The 24,904-nt window shown below is 43.3% G+C and overlaps 1 protein-coding gene across 1 annotated transcript in view; it reads right to left on the reverse strand.

The window, feature by feature from the left end:
• Window positions 1-17,281, reverse strand: part of LOC122540176 (zinc finger and BTB domain-containing protein 40-like) — a 25,269-nt gene extending 7,988 nt beyond the window's left edge. The window contains exons 1-3 of the mRNA XM_043675511.1: window positions 17,002-17,281; window positions 15,141-15,227; window positions 10,235-10,452 (exon numbers count right to left, since the gene is read on the reverse strand). Of these exons, the coding sequence (XP_043531446.1) occupies window positions 10,235-10,452; window positions 15,141-15,227; window positions 17,002-17,266 (570 nt within the window). The 5' untranslated portion in view covers window positions 17,267-17,281. The remainder of the gene's footprint in view (window positions 1-10,234; window positions 10,453-15,140; window positions 15,228-17,001) is intronic.
• Window positions 17,282-24,904: the final 7,623 nt, after the last annotated feature.

Consider the following 24,904-nt stretch of genomic DNA (forward strand, 5'->3'; position numbering starts at 1 on the left):
TCACGTGGTATAGCCAAGTCCCGCCCCATGCTCACTGATTGGTCGGAGGACCAACTGCCTAGCCAGGTCCTCCAGCTCCGCCCCTGACATCAATCAGCCGGGGACCATTGTTGGATGGAGCATGCGCAATGCTTCGTGGCTTTTGTTGCTGTTCATCAGTTATCAGAGTGAGGGACAAAGTTAAAAACACACAACCACCTGATGAATTCACCACAAAGGTATACAGGAAAGCCACTCACACAGACCAAGTCCTGAACTACGAAAGCACCCACCCCAAATCACACAAAAGAAGTTGCATCAAGATACTATTCAAAAGAGCCACAACACGCTGCAGTACACCAGAACTACTGCAAAAAGAGGAAGAAGAACACCTATACAATGTATTCGCCAAAAACGGATACCCCCGCAATTTCATCAACAGATGCCTAAGGGAAAGACATGCCACAACCCAAAGAACTAGCCACACTACCATACATGAAAAACATTTCTGAACTGACAGCCAGACTACTGCGACCACTAGGACTCATAACAGCACACAAACCAACAGCCACTCTCAGACAACAATTCACCAAGACGAAGGACCCGATACCCAGCATGAGCAAAACCAATGTAGTGTACAAAATCCCATGCAAGGACTGCACAAAACACTACGTAGGACAAACAGGAAGACAACTAACGATCCGCATCCATGAACACCAACTAGCCACGAAACGTCATGACCAGCTATCCTTCGTAGCCACATACTCAGATGACAAGCAACATGGGTTCGACTGGGACAACACTACTATTATAGGACAAGCCAAACAGAGAACAGCCAGGGAATTTCTAGAGGCATGGCACTCATTCACAGATTCAATCAATAAGCACATCGACCCGGACCCAATATACTGGCCACTGCAGCGGACAGCTGGAACTGACAACCGGAAGCGGCAGATACAAATCACTATAAATGCCGGAGGAAACATCACAGAAGCGCTTCACGGGAGGCTCCCAAGCACTGAGGATGTCACCTAGACAGGGGACGAAACATCTGCAACACAAATTCCCAGCTCGGCGAACAGAACCACAACAACGAGCACCCGTGCTACAAATCTTCTCCCAAACTTTGTACCCCAAGATTGGCTGCACGGTAGCGCAGTGGTTAGCACTACTGCCTCACAGTGCCAGGGACCCAACCTCTGGTGACTGTCTGTGTGGAGTTTACACGTTCTCCCAGTATCTGTGTGGGTTTCCTCTGGGTGCTCCGATTTCCTCCCACAATCCAAAGATGTATAGGTTAGGTGAAAAGGCCATGCTAAATTGCACATAGTGTTCAGGGATGTGTAGGTTAGTTGCATTAGTCAGGGGTAAATATAGGATAATAGAGTAGGGGAATGGGTCTGGGTGGTTTACTCTTACAGGCTGAAGGGCCTGTTTACACACTGTAGGGATTCTAAGTTCTAATCTCTGTTCCTCTATGCTATTTAGTAAATACTCCCTCATCTTGTTTCTTCTTCCAAAGTGCATCGCCTCACACTTATCAGGGTTAAATACTGTCCATCTGACCAACCCAATCTATATCTTCCTGTAATCTACAAGTATTTTCTTAGCTATTACCACTTTGCCAATATTGCTGTTGTTTGCAAATTTGTTTTACATTCAGCCCACATTTTCATTTATATCATTTATGTATATAACAAAGAATAAAGGCCCCAGTATTGATCCTTGTGGTACATTGCTGGACACCCGCTCCCGGTTACTCAAACAGCTTTCTACCTCTGGGTCCTGTTACTAGACCAGCCTCTGATCCATCTAGCCAAGCTTCCATCAATTCCATGTGCTATAACCTTCTCAATCAGTTTCCCATGTGGGAACTTGTCAAAAGCTTTGCTAAAATCCAATAGACTATATCAACCGAACTTCCCACATCCATACACTTGATCACTTTTTCAAAAACATTTAAAAATTTATTAGGCATGACCTCCCTCTGTCAAAGCCATGCTGACGGTCCCTAATTAACCCATGCCTTTCCAAGTGGGTACTAATCTGTTCCTTCAGAATTTTCTCCAAGTTTCCCAACACTGATGTGAGACTCATCAGTCTGTAATTTCCTGGTTCATCTCTACCACAACTCATAAAAAGTAGAACTATATTAGCTGTCCTCCAGTCCTCTGGCATTTTCCCTGTGGCCACAGAAGGATTAAATATTTGTGGGGCAGCCCTTACAATTTTCTGCCTCACCTCCCACAGCAGCCTGTGATACAATTCATCTTGGCCAGGGGATTTGTTTGTTTTAAGCCCAACACTGCCTCCCATACCTCCCCTTCTCCTATGTCAAACTGCATGTTCCTCACAGACCCTTTTCCTGAATTCCATACCTACATTCTCCTTTTCCAAAGTGAAGGTCGAAGAGAAACATTCGTTAAACATCCTGCCAATGTCCTGCGGCTTCACACAAAGGTTGCCTCCCTTGGTCCCGACTTTTTTCCCAGTTACAGCATAGAACATAACAGCGTAGTACAGGCCCTTTGGCCCTCAAATGTTGCACCGATCTGTGAAGCCAATGTGAAGCCTATGTAACCAACACTATTCCATTCTCTTCCATATGCCTATCCAGTGACCCTTTAAGAGTTGGCGAGCCTACTACTGTTCCAGGCAGTGTGTTCCACGTCCCTACTACTCTGATTAACTAACTACTTCTGACATCTGTCCTATATCTATCACCTCTCAATTTAAAGCTACATCCCCTCGTGCTAGTCATTCCATCTGAGGAAAAAGGCTTTCACTGTCCACCCTATCTAACCCTCTGATTATCTTATATGTCTCAATTAAGTCACTTCTCAACCTTCTTCTCTCTAATGAAAACAGCCTAAAATCCCTCAGCCTTTCCTTGTAAGACTTTCCCTCCATACCAGGTAACATCCTAGTAAATCTCCTCCGTACCCTTTCCAAAGCTTCCACATCCTTCCTATAATGCGGTGACCAGAACTATATGCAATACACCAGAATTTTGTACAGTTGCAGCATGACCTCTTGGTTCTAAAACTCAATCCCTCTACCAATAAAAACTAACACACCATATGCCTTCTTAGCAACCCTATCAACCTGGGTGGCAACTTTCATGAATCTATGTGCATAGACACAGTGATATCTCTGTTCATCTACACTACCAAGTATCTTACCATTAGCCCAGTACTCTGCATTCCTGTTACTCTTTCCAAAGTGAATCGCTTCACACTATTCCTCATTAAACTCCATTTGCCACTTCTCAACCCAGCTCTGCACCTTATCTACGTCCTTCTGTAACTTATAACATTTTTCGTCACTATTCACAACTCTACCGATCTCAACTGCATCTGCAAATTTACGAGTCCATCCTTCTATGTCCTCATCCAGGTCATTTATAAAAATGACAAACATCAGTGGTCCCAAAACAGATCCTTGTGGTACACCATTAGTAACTGAAATCCAGGATGGAACAGATATTACGTGTCTTTGGTAGGCAGGCAGGGAGGAAGTGATAAGGTAAGGGAACTGTGGTTTACTACAGAAATTGCATCTCTTGTTAAGCAGAAGGAGGAGGCTTATGTGTTGATGAGGCAAGATGGTTCAGATGAGGCGATGGAGAGTTACAGATCAGCTAGGAAGGATCTAAACAGAGAGTTAAGAAGAGCAAAGAGAGAACACGAGCAGTCTTTAGCAAATAGAATAAAGGAGAACCCTAAAGCTTTCTATAGGTATGTGAGGAATAAAAGGATGACAAGGGTAGGAATAAGGCCAGTCAAAGACAGAAGTGGGAAGTTGAGTGTGGACCCTGTGGAGATCGGAGAGGTGTTAAACAAACATTTCTCGTGTTTTCATTCAGGAAAAGGAGAATATTGAAGAGGAGAAGACTGAGGTAAGAGATATTAGACTAGAAAGGATCGAGGTTAGTTACAAACAGGTGTAATCAATTCTAGAAGGGGTGAAAGTAGACAAGTCCCCTGGGCCGGATGGGATTTATCTGAGGATTCTCTGGGAAGCTAGGGAGGAGATAGCAGAGCCTATGGCTTTGATACTTGAGTTGTCATTGTCTACAGATTTAGTACCAGAGGACTGGAGGATTGCAAATGTTGTGCCCTTGTTCAAGAAGGACAGTAGAGATGACCCAGGTAATTATAGACCAGCTTTACTTTGTTGTAGGAAAGGTTTTGGAAAGGATTATAAGAGATAAAATTTATCATCTAACAAGCAACAATTTGATTTCAGATAGTCAACATGGTTTCGTCAAGGGCCGGTCATGTCTCACAAACCTCACTGAGTATCTTGAGAAGGTGACCAAGCATGTAGATGAGGGTAGGGCAGTTGATGTGGTATACATGGGCTTCAGTAAAGCCTTTGATAAGGTTCCACATGGTAGGCCATAGGAGAAAATGCAGAGGCATGGGACTGAGGATGATTTAGCAGTTTGGTTTGGAAACTGGCTTTCAGAAAGGCAGCAGCAAGTGGTGGTTGATGGAAAATATTCAGCCTGGAGTTCGGTTACTAGTGGTGTGCCACAAGGATCCGTTTTGGGATCACTGCTGTTTGTCATTTTTATAAATGACTTAGAAGTAGGCATAGGTCGGTGGATTAGTAAATTTGCAGACGACATTAAAGTCAGTGGGGTAATAGACAGTTTGGAAGAATGTTACAGGTTGCAGGGAGACTTGGATAAACTGCAGAATTGGGCTGAGAGGTGGCAATGGAGTTCAATGCAGCTAAATGGGAGGTGATGCATTTTGGGAAGAATAATAGGAAGGCAGAGTACTGGGTCAATGGAAAGATTCTTGGTAGTGTGGATGTGCAGAGGGATCTTGGAGTCCATGTACATAGATCCCTGAAAGTTGCCACCCAGGTTGATAGTGCTGTTAAGAAGGTATACGGTGTGTTAGGTTTCATTGATAGAGGGATTGAGTTCCGGAGCTGCAATATCATGCTGAAACTATACAAAATGCTGGTGTGGCCACACTTGGAATATTGTGTACAGTTCTGGTCCCCATATTTCAGAAAGAATATGGAAGCATTGGAAAAGGTGCAGAGGAGATTTACCAGGATGTTGCCTGGTCTGGAGGGAAGGTCTTATGAGGAAAGGCTGAGTGACTTGGGTCTGTTCTCATTGGAAAGAAGAAGGGGGTTTTGCTAAGGGAGGAGACATACAAGATGATCAGAGGATTAGATAGGGTAGATAGTGAAAGTCTTTTTCCTAGGATGATAACGTTAGCTTGTACGAGGGGGCATAACTACAAATTGAGGGGTGATAGTTTTAAAACAGATGTCAATGAGGCAGGTTTTTTACTCAGAGTGGTAAGGGCATGGAATGCCCTACTTGCCAATGTAGTCAACTCAGCCACATTAGGGAGATTTAAACAATCCTTAGATAAGCACATGAATGACAATGGGATACTGTAGGGGGACTAGATGAGAATAGTTCACAAGTCGGCGCAACATCGATGCCCGAAGGGCCTGCTCTGCGCCTGTTCTATGTTCTATCTCCCATCAACCACCACCCTCTGTCTTCTATCAGCTAGCCAATTTCTGATCCAAACTGCTAAATTGCACAAAATACGGGAGCATGGGATTGAGGATAATTTAGCGGTTTGGATGAGAAATTGACCAGCTGAAAGAAGGTAGTGGTTGATGGGAGATGTTCATCCTGAATTTCAGTTACTAGTGGTGTAGCGCAAGGATCTGTTTTGGGGCCACTGCTGTTTATCATTTTTATAAATGACCAAGATGTGGGCGTAGAAGGATGGGTTAGTAAATTTGCAGATGACACTAAGGCCGGTGGAGTTGTGGATAGTGCTCAACGATGTTGCAGGTTGCAGAGATATATAGATAAACTGCAGAGCTGGGTTGAGAGGTAGCAAATGGAGTTTAATGCAGAAAAGTGTGAGGTGATTCACTTTGGAAGGAGCAACAGGAATATACAGTACTCGATTAATGGTAATATTCTTGATAATGTAGATGAGCAGAGAGATCTCAGTATCCATGTACATAGATCCCTGAAAGTCAGCACCCAGGTTGATTCGGTTGTTAAGGAGACATACGGCGCGTTAGCTTTTATTGGTAGAGGACTTGAGTTTCGGAGCAACGTGGTCATGCTTCAGCTGTACAAAACTCTGGTACGGCCACATTTGGAGTATTGCATACAATTCTGGTCACTGCATTATAAGAAGAATGTGGAAGCTGTGGAATGGGGTCAGAGGAGATTCACTAGGATGTTGCCTGGTATGGAGAGAAGGTCTTTTGCTGTTTGAATTCATGTATCGCTGGACATCAGAGTGCATCTGGGAAAATTAACAAACAGTGAAATTCACAACTAATCTTGGAGGAACTGTTGGGCGAAGTTCACAGCACTGAATCAGATAAGTTAATTGTTGTTTTAAGTGTGGCATCAGAGAATCTGCAGTAGTGAGTGGGTTCTTTCTTGATTGTGTTTTTGGAGATATGTCTCTTGATTTAACTTAAAATATAAGCCCTAACTATTAATTTAACCTGGGGCAGTGTTTGTAGAGGAATAAGATAGTGTTAATTTCTGGGTCTGTAGATTGTGAAGGAGCAAAAATGGCCTTTAACAGATAAGTACTTCTTGTCAGATGTGGGAATTTAAAGAGTTTAAGGGTTACTGCAGATTATACCTGCCATAAATGCTGCTGGCTGCGAATCTTATTAGATCGAATGGATGGTTGGAGAGACAGTTAGAAGCAATGAGGAATTTGCAACAGCAACAGTGTGTGCAGGATGGCAGTTGTAGGAAGGGGGGGGGGGGGAAGTCTCAGATACAGTCAAATAGATGGGTTAACTCCAGGAAAGGTGAGAGAGGTAGGCAGCTAGTGCAGGAGTCTTTTGTGGATATACCCATTTCTAACAGGTATGCAGTTTTGGAAAATGTAGGGGGTGATGGATTCTCAGGGGAACGTAGCACGAACAGCCAAGTTTCTGGTGTTGAGACTGGCTCTAATGCAATGAGGGGTAGGTCGGGTTCCAAGAGATCAATTATGTTAGGGGATTCTGTAGTCAGAGGTACAGACAGACATTTCTGTGGCCAGGAGCAAAAAATCAGAATGGTGTGCTGTTCCCCTGGTGTTAGGATCAAGGATGTCTCAGAGAGGGTGCAGAATGTTCTCATGTGGGAGAGGGGCCAGCAATAGGTCTATGTCCACATTGGAACCAAAGACATAGGAAGGGAAAAGATTGAGATAAGTTGTTGGAGGGAATCCTGAGGGACAGGCGTACATGTATTTGGAAAGGCAAGGACTGATTCGGGATAGTCAACATGGCTTTGTGCGTGGGAAATAATGACTCTCAAACTTGATTGAGTTTTTTTGAGGAAGTAACAAAGAGGATTGATGAGGGCAGAGCGGTAGATGTGATTTATATGGATTTCAGTAAGGCATTCGACAAGGTTCCCCATGGGAGACTGATTAACAAGGTTAGTTCGCATGGAATATAGGGAGAACTAGCTATTTGGATATAGAACTGGCTCAAAGGTAGAAGGTGGTGGTGGAGGGTTGTTTTTCAGACTGGAGGCCTGTGACTAGTGGAGTGCCACAAGGATCGGTGCTGGGTCCTCTACTTTTTGACATTAACATAAATGATTTGGACGCGAGCATAAGAGGTACTGTTAGTAAGTTTGCAGATGACACCAAAATTGGAGGTGTAGTAGACAGCGAAGAGGGTTACCTCAGATTACAACAGGATCTTGACCAGATGGGCCAATGGGCTGAGAAGTGGCAGATGGAGTTTAATTCAGATAAATGCAAGGTGCTGCATTTTGGGAAAGCAAATCTTAGCAGGACTTATATACTTAATGGTAAGGTCCTAGGGAATGTTGCTGAACAAAGAGACCTTGGAGTGCAGGTTCATAGCTCCTTGAAAGTGGAGTTGCAGGTAGATAGGATAGTAAAGGCATCGTTTGGTATGCTTTCCTTTATTGGTCAGAGTATTGAGCACAGGATATTGGTTAGGCCACTGTTGGAATATTGCGTGCAATTCTGGTCTCCTTCCTATCGGAAAGATGTTGTGAAACTTGAAAGGGTTCAGTAAAGATTTACAAGGATGTTGCCAGAGTTGGAGGATTTGAGCTATGGGGAGAGGCTGAACAGGCTGCGGCTGTTTTCCCAGGAGCGTCGGAGGCTGAGGGGTGACCTTATAGATGTTTACAAAATTATGAGGGGCATCGATAGGGTAAATGGGCAAAATCTTTTCTCTGGGGTCGGGGAGTCCAGAACTAGAGGGCATAGGTTTAGGGTGAGAGGGAAAAGATATAAAAGAGACCTAAGGGGCAACTTTTTCACACAGAGGGTGGTACGTGTATGGAATGAGCTGCAGGAGGAAGTGGTGGAGGCTGGTACAATTGCAACATTTAAGAGGCATTTGGATGGGTGTATGAATAGGAAGGATTTGGAAGGATATGGGCCGGGCGCTGGCAGGTGGGACTAGGTTGGGTTGGGATTTCTGGTCGGCATGGACGTGTTGGACCGAAGGGTCTGTTTCCATGCTGTACATCTCTATGACTGTATAAAATGCTGAGGGACTTGAAGCTGTTTTTGTTAGAGAGAAGAAGGTTGCGAGGTGACTTAATTGAGACATATCAAATAATCAGAGGGTTAGATAGGGTGGATAGTGAGAGATGTTTTCCTCGAATGGAGATGGCTATTACGAGGGGACCTCGCTTTAAATTGAGGGGTGATAGATATAGGACAGATGTCAGAGGCAGATTCTTTACTCAGAGAGTATTAGGGACGTGGAACGTACTACCTGGAACAGTAGTAGACTTGCCAACGTTAAGGGTACTTAAATGGTCATTGGATAAACATGTGGATGAAAATAGAATATTGTAGGATAGATGTACTTCGGATTGGTCCCACACATCGGCGCAACATCGAGGGCCGAAGGGCCTGTACTGCTCTATGTTCTGGGCTATTCTGGTCATTGAGCCTGCTCCACTATTCAAAGGTTAGACGGTTCTAATAATCCTCAACTCCAGTCTTCTGCCTTTTCTCCATAACGTTGATTCCCTGATTAAAAATCTATCTCAACCCTGAATATACTTAACAATCCAGCCTCAACAGCTCTCTGCGCTAAAGAATTCAATAGATTCACTACCCTCTGCAAGAAGAAATTCCTCTTATCTCTATCTTAGTTGGAAGATTGCTTACTCAGGTTATGTTCTCTAGTCTTAGACTATCCCACAAAAGGAAACAACCTTTTTCCAACGATTCCCGGCAAGTTTCCTAATACTCTTGTATGTTTCAATATGGTTGCTGCTAAATTCCTTCCCCCTCCGCTCTGGCGAGTTCTCCTCTCATTAATTTGTAAATCCACTTATTTACATCTGGCACAACTGTTTCTGACGCTGGTTTCTCCAACTCCAATTGGATGCTAAATTCTGCTAAGCTACCGTCAATATTTTCTCGATTATCTTTTACTCAAAACATTTATTAGATTCGCCTCCAGGTAAGAATGGCAGACATTAGTGAATCAGAATAATTTTTACAATAATCAATGGTAGTTACATGATCACAAATTGGCTAGCTTTTGATTCCAGTTTTTGTTTGTTTGTTGAATTCAAATTTCACCATCTGCCTTGGTGGGATTCAAAGGTTCCCAGAACATTAGCCTGGGACTCTGGATTACTCTGGCCCAGTCACACTAATACTGGGAGATGGGCGTTGTGCTAATGTAATAGACTTTAACAAAACTGATTTCTGAGAACTTTTTTAAAATTATTTTTTCACAGGATGAGGGCATCACCAGCTAGGCCAGCATTTACTGCCTTTGTCTAATTGCCCAGAGAGTCACATGTGGTAAAGATGCAGTTTCATTCCCTGATGGACATTAATGAACCACATAGGATTTTTATGACAACTGACAACAGTTTCATGGTCATCATTAGACTCTTTGGATTTTTCACTGAATTTGAATTCCACTATGTGCCATGGTGGGATTCAAACCCAGGCCCCCCAGAACATTAACTCGGTCTCCGGATTAACAATCCAGTGATAATACCACAAGGCCATCAACTCCACATAATCACCAATTTCATTAGGACATAACCATACTCCAGAGAAGGAGAAAGTAGCTGAAACAAACACCTGCTAAAACACTAGGAAGGAAGATAGTAGATCACATAAAAAGAATACAGAACAGCAACCATTTAGGATGTGCATAGATTTAACACTTCAACGTCCATTAGTATTTTGCCAGTCGCAATGACTTACTGAATATTTACCATTTCAGCTGCTTCCTGCACATGAGTAAACAGGATTCCAGCATGCTTGCTCCTCTGATGTTCTTCTAAGTCCTGTTGTGAGTTGAACAGTTGGGCACAATCCCCACACACAAATGTGCTGGTTTGCTGAGTTAGGTGTTCTGTGCTCAAATGATGATGCAATGCTCCAGGGAATCTGAATGTCGATGAGCAGTACGAACATTTAAATGGATGGATTCCTAATGAAAAAAAAAAATCCAGACATACTGCAAATCTGATGCAATGTGGTTCATAACTCAGTATGAAAAGATATTTAGGAAATTAAATCCTATTTGTTAAAAACTTATTTGAAAAGAAACATGACTGGACTATAGCGAAGGGTGAAACATAACAGTACACTGCAAAACAAAATTAGTAAACTCATGATCTAATGAGTTTAACTGTACGAGTAATACTATTGACAAAGTATACACTTCGTTCAAAGTTGCATTCTCCAAACAGCCTTGCTTATACAAAATTAATATAATGCGGGTGTTAAAAAAGTCACTTTTGGTCCCATCGTGTCTCTGTCAGCTGGCAAAGAGCTTTCCAGCCTAATCCATTTTCCAGTGCATAGTCTGCAGCCCTGTCAGTTAGTTTATTAAAAATGCATATCCAGGAATTTCTTTTAAATGTGCTGCCCCGAGCTATTGATTTCTCTGCCCAGGATAATAGGTCCTTCTGAGAATGTGTCAATTCATTACTTTATTCACTTCAATTAAATCTTTCCTCAGTCTCCAAAGGAAATAACTCCTTTGGAGTTATCTTCACTCATAGCTGAAATCTTCAGGTTGGTAAGAACTTCGTAAATCTTCACTGAATTCTCTTTGCTATAATCAGACCCTTCCTGTAATTCAGGGATCACAGCCTTTCAGAATACTCTAGCTAAGGTAATAATGTTTCAAACAGTTTTAGCATTATCTCGGTCTCTATGCCTCAGCTAATAAAAGGAGACTCCTTCGTGCCTTCTTCGCCACCAATCTATCAGCTCTGCTATCTTTCATTGGCTCTGCTGTCTGACCTAAACATTTCCAGAAATTTTGTTTTGTTTTTTTTAAACATGTTTATTTTCTGTGAACGAAGGCTCTAACAAGCATACTCACCTAGTTAAGAATTGTACAATATTCAAACATTTTTGTTATCAAAGAACACATACTGCATTGATTAGTGGGAATTAGGCTTCATAGATTGTTTAGACTTAATTTTAATGTAAAGCTCATATCGAATAACAATTTTGGAATCAGACATTCTTGACTTGAAGACAACCATGGAGAAAATTGCCAGTTATGAGAAATGTTCAATCACCCACTGCAGGCCTGGCTACCCCTTAATGTTTGAAATGCCTATTTATCGTATTTGAATTACGCCCTAAACGGGAATTTGGTTTTGCTCCGAATCAGCTCATAACGAAGATCTTTCAGAAACACAACCATAATTCCATATCTAAAGGAAAACAAACAGTCCAACATGTGGCTCAGCAGCTAGCACTGCTGCCTCACAGCTCTAGGGGTCTGGGTTTGATACCAGCCTCAGGTGACTGACTGTGTGGAGTCTGCACATTTGCCCCATGCCCGCATGGTTTTCCTCTGGGTGCTTTGGTTTCCTCTCACAATCGAAAGTTGGGCAGGTTAGGTGAATTGCCCAGTGTCTAGGTATATGCAGGTTAGGTGGATTAGCAATGGGAATTAAAGGGTTGCATGGATAGGATAGGTGTATGGGATGCTCCTCGGATGCTTGGTGTAGACTTGATGGGCCGAATTGCCTGTTTCTGCACTGTAGGGATTCTATGATTTTGCAACAGGGAAAAAAAAGACTAACATATCACAACATGTTTTCCACTTTTAAGTAACACCAAGTAGCAGTGGACCAAAAATAGCACTGGGAGTGGGAATTGGGTGTCTGCAGAATGTAAATTCTGTATGTGTAAATTGACTGCCAGAGCCATCTAATATTACTCCTCACTCATTGAACATGTAATTGCAATTATTATAAATATACCTGCAAGTTTACACTGACTGACAGAATCTGCACTGACTCCCGAGACTTTTCGTGATATACCGGAAACCTCTTAATTGTTGCAAAGCAACTGAACAAAGTCCGAAAAGTAAATCAAATGAAGCTGAAGGTGGAGCTATCACATGGTAAAAATCTACCACAGCCAACTTTTTGGAATACCTCAAATGTCAATTCAGGAATTGTGGAATTTCAACAGTTTTCTGTAAGAAAAGCGAATCTCAGTCGAGATTTTCAGATCCACAGCTACCAGCCAAGTTTCAAATGTATCACTTCAGGCACAACTCCTATCTTGACCTTAGACTTCACAATGTCAGAAACTCAGAGTGCAGGGTGACTGACAAGTGCTAGACACATCCATGCTCAATTCTTACTCCTAATTTGTGGTTGTATATGAAATAAAGCCACTTATCCCCAGTATTTGCATTGACCTTTCACACAGCAGAACACCTAATCTTATTTACCTGCTGTCATCTTATCAGTTTTTGCTCTTTCTCTTTAACCACGTAACTTATTCTAATTTGACATGCTATTTGTTTCAATTATGCATTTAAGGTTGCAATTTTTGAGAAGATTTGTAGCTCTGGATGAGGTTCAGGTTGTAAGTTTGCTTGCTGAATTGGAATGATTGTCTTCAGACGTTTAATCACTGTGATGCCAAGCAGTCAGAATAATCTGGTAGTCATCTCCAAGATGTCTTTGATATATGATGACACCTTTGTCATCACAAAACGGAACAAATTAGAGGAAACCTACAATATCATCACATCATCCTTACTGGCATAAATTTCACACAAGAGGAGAACAACAACAGACACCCCTTCAGAGATGTCACAGTGGAATGAACAGTTAATGGAGAAATGCAGACCAGCGTCAACAGGAAAGCAACACACATAGACCAGCCACTTAACTACAGAAGCGATTATCTCAACATCCACAAACAGAACTGCATCAGGTCATTATTTAAACGGGCCACCCAGCAGCACCAAGGAACTACGAGCGGCAGAAGTAAAATACTTGCATAGCGTATTCAAGAACAACAGGTACTTGGTAAAACACAGTCTGCTGATTCTTAAGCAGCAAACCCAAACAAGTAGACACAACACGCCCAAAATACCGAGCCATACAAAGACATATTAGTGATGACTACCAGACTACACCGACCCCTTTGCATCGTGGTAGCCCACAAACCTACTAACACACTGAAACAGCTACTGATGAACCTAAAGGACCCTATACCAATAACAAGCAAAACGAACGTTATTTACAAAATACCCTGCAAGGACTGTAACAAACAGACTGATGAAGGGCTTTTACCCGAAATGTCGATTTTCCTGCTCCTCGGATGCTGCCTGACTTGCTGTGCTTTTCGGCACCACTCTAATCTTGACTCTGATCTCCAGATCTGCAATACCCACTTCTGCCATATCGTTTCCTATCAATGTATTGTCTAAATGCCTTTTAAATGTTGTTAATGTACCCGCCTCAACTGGCAGCTCTTTCCATGTGCTTACCACCCTGTGTAAAAAGAAAACTTGCCCCTCAGATTCCCTTTTATTCTTACCTTTCTAATCTTAAACTGATGCCCTCCCGTCCTCAATTCCCCAACCCTGGGAAAAAGACTGACTGCATTTACCTTATCCATGCCTCTCATGATCTTATACACGTCTGTAAGATTCCCCCCCTCAGTCTCTTATGCTCTAAAGAAACAAGTCCTAGCCTTGTCCAACCTCTCCCTAAGACTAAGGTTGTATCACAGGACACACACATGTTCAGTGATCAAGAAAAAGATAATTTGAACTCTACATAGTTACAGTTTAGTTGTTTATGAAATAGAAAATGTCAGGTTAAAATATTGTGAAGTTGCAATACTGTAAACAGCTCAATTGATCCTGAGAACTCTTGTGTCACTACCTCTGGACCAGGGTTCCTGTCTCACCTGCTCCAGAGCAGCAAGTCATACAAAGTTTAGATTAGATTACTTACAGTGTGGAAACAGGCCCTTCGGCCCAACAAGTCCACACCGACCCTCCAAATAGCAACCCACTCAGACCCATTCCCCTACGTTTACCCCTTCACCTAACACTACGGGCAATTTAGCATGTCCAATTCACCTAACCTGCACAATTTTGGACTGTGGGAGGAAACCGGAGCACCCGGAGGAAACCCACGCAGACACGGGGAGAATGTGCAAACTCCACACAGACAGTTGCCTGAAGTGGGAATTGAACCCAGGTCTCTGGCGCTGTGAGGCCACAGTGCTAACCACTGTTAGTCTTCAAAATAATGCCTTGGGATTTTTTTCATCCATCTAAGCAAGTTTAATATCGCATCTGAAAGACAGTACATCCAACATTGCAGCATTCCCCTCATACTGCACTGGATGGGACTTGAATCTAAAACACAGACAGTTGCCTGAGGCGGGAACAAGTTGACAAAAATATCCCTGCTACACATCCAATAGGAATATCTGTGTGGTGCCCAGAGATACAGAGCTGCAAATGTGGTGTGATCAGGCCTTTCTACAATCTTGCAGAGGAGCTCTTGCGGTGAAGTGGTAGCATCCTTCAGTCTGAGGACCTGGTTCAGGTCCCACTTGTTCCAGAGGTGTGTGTCTGAATAGGTTGACCTTTTTTCTAATCAACCTGTTCAGAGATGTTATGACATAATTCTGGAGTAGGTGAGACTTGAATCCAGACCTCTCGGTCCAGGGGTAGGGACATTACGGGGGGGGCCCTCTTGTGGCATGATGGTAAAGTGCAAAAATATCGAACAGCTTGACAGACAGAACATTCACTCAAACATCTGAAAATCCATAATCAGAGAGCATTTGGAATTTAAACAAGTTGATGATACCCATGTAACCACTAAATACCTGAATGTTTGGACTTCGTGTGTATGTGCAACAAGGCTTGGGTGGCAAAGGTGTCTTTACAGTTCTCACACTCCAGCATCTTGATATCTGAGAGAATAAAGGTGCAATAATTCATTAACAGAGAAAGGTAGTGGTGCTTGAATTAAATGTCAGTCACAACAGTCTGTGAGCTGCTATTATACATTAATGATAGGAAAGCCATAGATTGATTAGTGCATTCGTGGAAACCACAATGAAAAATGTACCACATTTTAAACAAGAAAATTATACACAAATATAATAATTGACCTGGACTGACTCTACACTGTTTTCCAACATATTGGTCAGAAAATGTTGAATAAGTTAGAGTGAGATACATTTAATGCAGGACCACAATCGGTTCAAGATTCATCTTGATGGCATTCTGAAACTAGCGTTTAACATTCTGAACAACTGTACAATTTACACAGCAAGCACAAGCCCATTAATCAAAATGGAAGAAAATTTATATTTCAACTCTCACAACATGCCCCTCATTAGCAGCTCATCATCACCATCTCCAGGACAATTTGGGATGGGCAATTAATGGTGGCCTAGCCAGTGACAGCAACATCCCATGAATTAATTGAAAAAATTAGACTGTTTACAAACTGACAATTGGAAGAGATAACTACACTCCTTTCATAATGAAAGGGACCCAGAAATAGGATTAAAATAGCTAAACCTGAAAGAGCGGGAAGCAGTCTAAATTCGCTAAGAAATTTAATATACTGTATATTACAGTTGAGAGAATACCACTTCTGCCAGAATTATTTTAAAATCTAGTTCTGGGTAAAAAATGCAGCTTCAAACGACAAAGTTTTACTTGGATTCAATGCTAAAGCCAAAGGAAACAATTAGAAAGGATGTTGCTCCACCTCTAAGTTAACCTTCACTTCTTATTCCAAGGGGCACTGTTCATTTGTAAGTCTGATTGACAGAATGATTATGTCTTATTCAACTAGGGAGATACTGTGGCTGCAGCTTGATATTTGTGATTCAACTTTGGCCAGAAGCACAAAGTATTTTGAAGCAACTTAACCAGATGTATCCAACTTGTTTTTTAACTCATCATCATCACACCCTCCATTGCCTTAAGTGAACACTGTGTACATAGAATCATAGAAATATTTACAACACAGGAGGCCATTCAGCTTGAGTTCATGATCACTTCCTGCAAAGCAATCCCTGCTCGGTCCCCATGGCCTTGCAAATTTATTTCTATCAGTGCCAATAAAACTAATTTTTGAAGTTACTCTTCACTTCTTCCTTTACATACATGGACAATGAGTTCCAGTTCATGACCTGTAAAGGAGGGAGTATGAATCGATAGTTTTAATGGAGACTCTCACATTAGCTTATCTAAGCCTGACATAATCATGTATGCCTCTATTAAATCTTCTTTTAGTCCACTTTGCTCAAAGGAGAACATCCACAGCCTTTCCAACTTAACCTTGCGACTAAAATCTCCCACCTCTGCAACTATCTTATTAAAGGTTTTCAGCATTCTCTTAAGAACATTCATACTTTTTGTAAGGTGACCAAATCAGATTGTAAAATGTTAGTTGGAGCCTAACCAGAGCTTAATAAAAGGTTCAGCACAGTGTTCTTGCTTTTGTACACAATGCTTCTATTTATGAAGTCCAGGATTACATCGAGAGAATGTTCAATAAAGTGTAGATGTCTTGTTACCTTCCAAGATCTGTGCACATGCACCTTCATGTCTCTGTACATTCTTTCGAACTGTGTCAGAGTTTACACATATGAGGTCAGGCTTTCATGTTCTGTGAAGTCTAACACTACTGCAATCAAATGAGAAATCATTCTGTGAAAAACATATTACCTGAATGGTCAGATCTCATATGTTTATTCAGAGATGCTGTGCTTCCAAAGGACTTTTCACATGCTGAGCACATCATAGTGGCAAACTTTGGAGAGCGGTGATTCTGTGCTGCAAAAATGTCAGGGTGGTGGGTACGATTATGATACCACAACCCAGAAAGTTGCTGCAAAAGGTAGCAGAAAAGGTGCACATTAAGCAAGGCTGGGGGCAGGGTGGCCGCCTGAGACTCCAGCTCACTTAACCTCTCTTCAAACCTGTCTTTCATTTAAACTTACCTGGTTAGTTATTCTAAAACTTAGATTAAAAAGAATGCTGGAAATTTGAAACAAAAAAATATATTGCTGGAAAACTCAGGTCTGGCAGCGTCTGTGGAGAGAAAGCAGAGTTAATGCTTTGGCTTCAGTTCTGAAGGGTTACTGGACCCAAAACATTGCTTTCTCTCCACAGATGCTGCTACACCTGCTGAGTTTTTCCAGAAATTTGTGTTTTTGATTCAAAAACTTATCCTGTTTGCAAATAAATTTAATTAAAATCTAAAGAATGAATCATGTAACACCAATGTTCTGACCCTACATTAAGATAACACTAATTCACTGTTCTATAATAATAGAAACATAGGATCATTCAGCACAAATGGTAGTTGTATTGCAGATGAGTTTCGTTAGTTGAGCTACATAATTGGTCCTATTCCTTTGTCCTTCATATATTTTCAAAATCCCTTTTGTGTTAATATTTTGACCATCTTTTTAGTCAATGCATACCAGATCATAATAACTCTATTGCTGGTTTCTGAGGATAGGTTGTACATGCGAGGCCTGTTTCTGCTGGAGTTTGTAACAATGAGGGCTGACATAATTAAAGTGCATAAGATCACGAATAGTATTGATCAGGTGGCAATGGAAAGGGTCTTCCCTCTTATGGGTCATAACAGAATACAAGGGTATGGTTTAAAAATGAAGAGCTGCACTACTATGACAAATGAAGAGAAATGGTTTTGAGTATTGAGAAACTTTGGAAAACTCTGCTTCTGAAAGTGGTGCAACTGGGGTCATTGAATCACTGAAGGCAGAGATTGAGAGTTTCTTCTTAGGCAAGGGAGTGAAGGTTATTGTGGGCAGTTAGAAATGTGAACTTCAAAACACTAACAGAGTAGGAATGATGTTATCGAATGCAATAAGTAGTTCAGAGGGACTCCTATTTTGTATGTTTGCACAAAAACAATTTTTTTGTGAGTCACCGATATTTCTTTTGCCTGATCACCTTAATTGTGGGCCCTCTGCAATCAGAAACATTTTCTCCTTATTTACTCAAAAACACATGACCTTGAATATCTCTATCAAAACTCCCGAATCATTATTCCATTTTCAATTATCCAGTGACTATTTAAATACCCTTAAGGTTGGCAAGTCTACTATTGTTTCAATCAGAGTAGGGCTGGAAAAATACAGCAGGTCAGGTAGCATCCAATGAGCAGGAAAATCAATGTTTTGAGCAAAAGCCCTTCATCAGGAATAGAGATAGGAGATAAATGGGGCTGGGGAGAAGGCTGAATAGAGTACAATAGGTGAATGGGGTGGGATGGAGGTGATAGGTCAGAGGAGAGGGTGGAGCAGATAGGTGGGAAGGGAGATTGGCAGGTAGGACAGGTCATGCTGAGCTGGAAGTTTGGAACTAAGCTAAGGTGGGGGGAGGGGAAATGAGGAAACTGGTGAAATCCACATTGATGCCATGGGGTTGAAGTGTTCCGAGGCGGAAGATGAGGTGTTCTTCCTCCAGGCGTCGGTTGGTGAGGGAGCGGCGATGGAGGAGGCCCAGGACCTGCATGCCCAGGCAGAGTGGGAGGGGGAGTTGAAATCTTGGGCCGCAGGGCGGTGGGTTGATTGGTGCGGGCGTCCCGGAGATGTTCCCTAACGCGGTCTGCTCGGAGGCGTCCAGTCTCCCCAATGTAGAGGAGACCGCATCGGGAGCAACAGATATAATAAGTGACATTGGTGGATGTGCAGGTAAAACTTTGATGGATGTGAAAGGCTCCTTTGGGGCCTTGGATGGAGGTGAGGGAGGAGGTTTTGCAATTCCTGTGGTGGCAGGGGAAGTGCCAGGACGGGAGGGTGGTTTGTTGGGGGCGTGGGTCTGACCAGGTAGTCACGGAGGGAATGGTCTTTGCGGAAGGCGGAAAGGGGTGGGGAGGGAAATATATCCCTGGTGGTGGGGTCTGTTTGGAGGTGGCGGAAATGTTGTCAGATGATGTGGTTTATGTGAAGGTTGGTAGGGCGGAAAGTGAGGACCGGGGGGTTCTGTCCTTGTTACGGTTGGAGGGGTGGGGTTTGAGGGCGGAGGGATGGGATGTGGATGAGATGCATTGGAGGGCACCCTTAACCACGTGGGAAGGGAAATTGCGATCTCTAACAAAGGAGGCCACCTGGTGTGTTCTGTGGTGGAACTGGTCCTCCTGGTAGCAGATATGGCGGAGGCGGAGGAATTGGGAATATGGGATGGCATTTTTGCAGGAGGTAGGGTGGGAAGAGGTGTAATCCAGGTAACTGTGGGTATCGGTGGGTTTGTAAAAAATGTCAGTGTCAAGTCAGTCGCCATTAATGGAGATGGAGAGGTCCAGGAAGGGGAGGGAGGTGTCAGAGATGGTCTAGGTGAATTTAAGGTCGGGGTGGAATCTGTTGGTGAAGTTGATGAACTGTTCAACCTCCTCACGGGAGACAGGCATAGCTGGGGACCATACAGGTGCCCATGGCTACCCCTTTGGTCTGGAGGAAGTGGGAGGATTCGAAGGGGAAATTGTTAAGGGTGAGGACCAGTTCAGCCAAACGAATGAGAATGTCAGAGGACCATCTGGACCATCTCTGACACCTCCCTCCCCTTCCTGGACCTCTCCATCTCCATTAATGACGACCGACTGGACACTGACATGTTTTACAAACTCTCCGGTACCCACAGCTACCTGGATTACATGTCTTCCCACCCTACCTCCTGCAAAAATGCCATCCCGTATTCCCAATTCTTCCGTCTCCGCCGTATCTGCTCTCAGGAGGACCAGTTCCACCACAGAACACACAAGATGGCCTCCTTCTTTAGAGATTGCAATTTCCCTTCTCACATGGTTGAAGATGCCCTGCAACACATCTCAGCCACATCCCGCATCTCTGCCCTCAAACCCCACCCCTCCAGCCGTAACAAGGACAGAACCCCCCCGGTCCTCATTTTCCACCCGACCAAGCTTCGCTTTAACCATATCATCCACTGACATTTCCACCACCTCCAAACGGACCCCACCACCAGGGATATATTTCCCTCCCCACCCCTTTCCTCTTTCCGCAAAGACTGTTCCCTCCGTGACTACCTGGTCAGGTCTACGCCCCCCCTACAACCCACCCTCCCGCCCTGGCACCTTCCCCTTCCACTGCAAGAATTGCAAAACCTGCACCCACACCTCCCCCTTCACCTCCATCCAAGGCCCCAAAGGAGCCTTCCACATCCACCAAGGTTACACCTGCACATCCACCAATATCATTTATTGTATCCGTTGCTTCTCGATGTGGTCTTCTCTACATTGGGGAGACTGGACGCCTCCTCGCAGAGCGCTTCAGGGAACATCTCTGGGACACCCACACCAATCAACCCCACCGCCCCGTGGTCCAATGTTTCAACTCCCCCTCCCACTCTGCCGAAGATAGGTCCTGGGCCTCCTCCACTACCAATCCCTCACCACCCGACGCCTGGAGGAAGAACGCCTCATCTTCCTCCTCGGAACACTTCAACCCCAGGGCATCAATGTGGATTTCACCAGTTTCCTCATTTTCCCTCCCCCCACCTCACCCCAGTTCCAAACTTCCAGCTCAGCGCTGTCCTCATGACCTGTCCTACCTGCCAATCTGCCTTCCCACCGATCTGCTCCACCCCTACCCCCATTCACCTATTGTACTCTTTGCAACCTTCTCCCCAGCCTCACCCCCCCCATTTATCTCTCCACCTTCCTGCCTCTATTCCTGATAAAGGGCTTTTGCCTGAACGTCGATTTTACTGCTCCTCGAATGCTGCCCGACCTACTGTGCTTTTCCAGGACCACTGTGATCCAAACTCTGTTTTCCAGCATCTGCATTCCTCACTTTTGCCGAGTCAACTGCTGTTGCAGGCAGTGCGTTCCACGCCCCTATCACTCGGAGTAAAGAAACTACCCCGGACATCATCCTATATCTATCACCCCTCAGTTTAAAGCAATATCCCCTCCTGAGAGCCATCATCATCCGAGGAAAAAAGGCTCTCACTGTCCACCCTATCGAACCCTCCGATTATCTTATATGTCTCAATTAAGTCACCTCTCAACTTTCTTCTCTCTAGTGAAAACAGCTTCAAGTCCCTCAGCCTTTGCTCATAGGACCTTCCCTCCATACCTTGCTACTTTCTCCCCACCCCCAGCCCCTTCTCACTTATCTCTCCACTTTGCAGGCACCCTGCCTCTATTCCTGAAGAAGGGCTTTGCCTGAAACGTCGATATTCCTGCTCCTCGGATGCTGCCTGACCTGCTGTGCTTTTCCAGCACCACACTAATCTAGACTCTGGTTTCCAACATCTGCAGTCCTTGTTTTTATCTTGCCTCCATACCAGGCAACATCCTAGTAAGTCTCCTCTGAACCCTCTCCAAAGCTTCCACATCGTTCCTATAATGCGGTGACCAGAATTGTATGCAATATGCCAAATGTGACTGGACCAGAGTCTTCTGCAGCTGCAGCATGACCTTGTGGCTCTGAAACTCAAGCCCTCTGCCAATAAGAGCTAACACACCAAATGCCTTCTTAACAACCCTATCAATCTGGGTGGCAACTTTCAAGGGATCTATGTGCATGGACACAGGTCTCTCTGCTCATCTACAATAGAAAGAATTTTACCATTAGCCCAGTATTCTGCATCCCTGTTATTCCTTCCAAAGTGAATCACCTTACACTTTTCCGCATTAAACTCCATTTGCCACCTCTCAGCACAGCTCTGCAGCTTATGTACCTCTGCAAACTGCAATATCCTTCAGTACTATCCATAATGCCACTGACCTTAGTGTCATCTGCAAGTTTACTAACCCATCCTTCTATGCCCTCACCTAGGTAATTTATAAAATGACAAACAGCAGTGGCCCCAAAACAGATCTTTGTGGTACACCACTAGTAACCGAACTCCAGGATGAACATTTCCCATCAATCACCACACTGTCTTCTTTCAGCTCACCAATTTCTGATCCAAACCACTAAATCACCCTCAATCCCATGCCTCTATATTTTGTGCAATAGCCAACTGTGGGGAAGCTCATCAACGACTTACTGAAATCCATATACATCACATCAACCACTTTATCCTCAGCCACCAGTTTGGTCACCTTCTCAAAGAACTCAATAAAGATTTGTGAGGAACGACCTACCCTTCACAAAACCGTGTTGACTATCTCTAATCAACTTATTCCTCTCTCGATGATTATAAATCCTATTTCTTATAACCTTTTCCAACACTTTACTCAGAACTGAAGTAAGGCTCACTGGCCTATAATTGCCAGGATTGTCTCTACTCTCCTTGAACAAGAGGACATTTGCTATCCTCTAGTCTTCTGACACTATTCTTGTAATCAATGACAAAGATCAAAGCCAAAGTCTCTGCAATCTCCTCCCTGGCTTCCCAGAGAATCCTAGGATAAATCCCATCCAGCCCAGGCAACTTGTCTATTTTCACACTTTCCAGAATTGCTCCTTCTTGTGAACCTCGAGCCAGTCTAGTCTAGTAGCCTGTATTTCAGTATTCTCCTCAACAACATTGTCTTTTTCTAGTGCGAATAATGATGCAAAATATTCATTTAGCGCTTCCCCTATCTCCTTGGACTCCATGCACAACTTCCCACTGCTATCCTGGATTGGCCCTAATCTTTCTTGAGCCATTCTTTTATTCCTAATATACCTACAGAAAGCTTTAGGGTTTTTCTTGATCCTATCTGCCAACGACTTCTCATGTCCCCTTCCTGGCTCTTCTTAGCTCTCTCTTTAAGTCCTTCCTGGATAACCTATAACTCTCAAGCATCCTAAGTGAGCCTTCACATCTCATCCTAATGTAAGTCTTTTTGTTCCTTCTGGCAAGAGATTCAACTTCTTTAGTAAACTATGGCTCCCTCACTCGACCACTTCCTCCCCACCTGACTGCATAGTTATCAAGGACACGTAGTAACTGTTCCTTGAATAAGCTCCACATTTCAATTGTGCTCATCCCCTGCAGTTTCTCCCCCATCCTATGCATCCTAAATCTTGCTTAATCGCATCATAATTGTCTTTCCCTCAGCAATAACTCTTGCCCTGCGGTATATACCTATCCCTGTCCATCGCAAAAGTAAACATAACTAAATTGTGGTCACTATCACCAAAGTGCTTACCTGCCTCCAAATCTAACACCTGGCTGGGTTCATTCCCCAGTACCAAATCCAATGTGGCCTCGCTCCTTGCTGGCCTGTCTACATACTGTGTCAGGAAACCCTCTTGCACACTGGACAAAAACAGACCCAAGTAAAGTATTTGAACTATCGTATTTCCAATCAATATTTGGAAAGTTAAAGACCCCCAATAACAACTATCCTGTTACTCTTACTCCTATCCAGAATTATCTTTGCTATCCTTTCCTCTACATCTCTGGAATCTTTTGGAGGCCTGTAGAAAACTCCCAACAGGGTGACCTCTCCTTTCCTGTTTCTAACTTCAGCCTACACTACCTCAGTAGACAAGTCCTTTCTGTCACTGTAATAAATGCTGGCCAGCTAGCAACGGCCACATTCCAGAAATTAACAAAAAAAGCCTGTACAGATCCTCCTCCTGAGATGAAGAGTCATTGAAGAGTTTGGAGATGTAATTCTGTACCAATTGCATGGTACAGAACTTTTAAACTCTAACCTGCACTTGAAGTTGCAATATGCAAATGAGTGATCCAGTTCAGTTTCTGATCATTGGGAGTTCTCAGGATATTGACAATGGGTGATTCAGTGAATGTCAACAAATAATGGTTAAATTCTATTCTGAGTTAATCACTACTGAGCATTTGTGGGTCACAAATGTTATTTTGCACTGATTAGTCCAAGCTTGAACATCATCCAGGTCCAGCTGTACACAGACTGCTTCGGTATTTTAGGATTGGGAACAGCGATGAACATTATACAAACATCAGCAAACATCCCCACCTTTCTCAATATATATTTCAGTCGGCTGAGATTTCAACATAGTGAGGCTTTGGCATTTAATCCATGAGACCTCTGTTGGGCCCTGCATATTGCCCTTCTACATTCTGTGGTTTTATCCAATGATGAGTGCATTCTTAAGCACATTAAATTACCCAGACTATAGTAGTACACTATAATAATCTGCAGCATCAGGCTACAGCTCCCAGTTTCTCAATTAAAGAGCAGCACTCTTCAAATAGACCAAGAACATCTGCTGCACTTCCTGACAAACATGGAAATTCTCACTGGTTCAGCAAACATTCTTAATCACAAATGAATGCCACTAAAAAAAAGACAGACTATTCCTCTCCCTCTTCTGCCACATTTAACCAAATTAGACCAACGACATAAAACACTGACTGCGAAACACAAATAATTTATGCAACATAAATAGCAATGGTATTCAAAGATTCAGTCCATAATTGTAATCAGTTGCTATAATAGTCAGCACTCAGCAAGATCAGAGGGATAAATGCTCGATATCTATATCTGTGTCAGCCTGTGCTCAGTAACAGCCCTCAGACCTCTGAGGCTCAAGGGGGTTTAAGCACATTTGAGAAGGGAGCACTCCTGGTCACTGCTCAATAATCACCGCTGAAAATTCTACGTATCAGCAGGATAAGACTGTCTCATGTCCAAAACTCCACAGTAAAAAAA

Source organism: Chiloscyllium plagiosum, chromosome 34, assembly GCF_004010195.1.
Source record: "Chiloscyllium plagiosum isolate BGI_BamShark_2017 chromosome 34, ASM401019v2, whole genome shotgun sequence".
In the NCBI taxonomy this organism is placed as follows: domain Eukaryota; kingdom Metazoa; phylum Chordata; class Chondrichthyes; order Orectolobiformes; family Hemiscylliidae; genus Chiloscyllium; species Chiloscyllium plagiosum.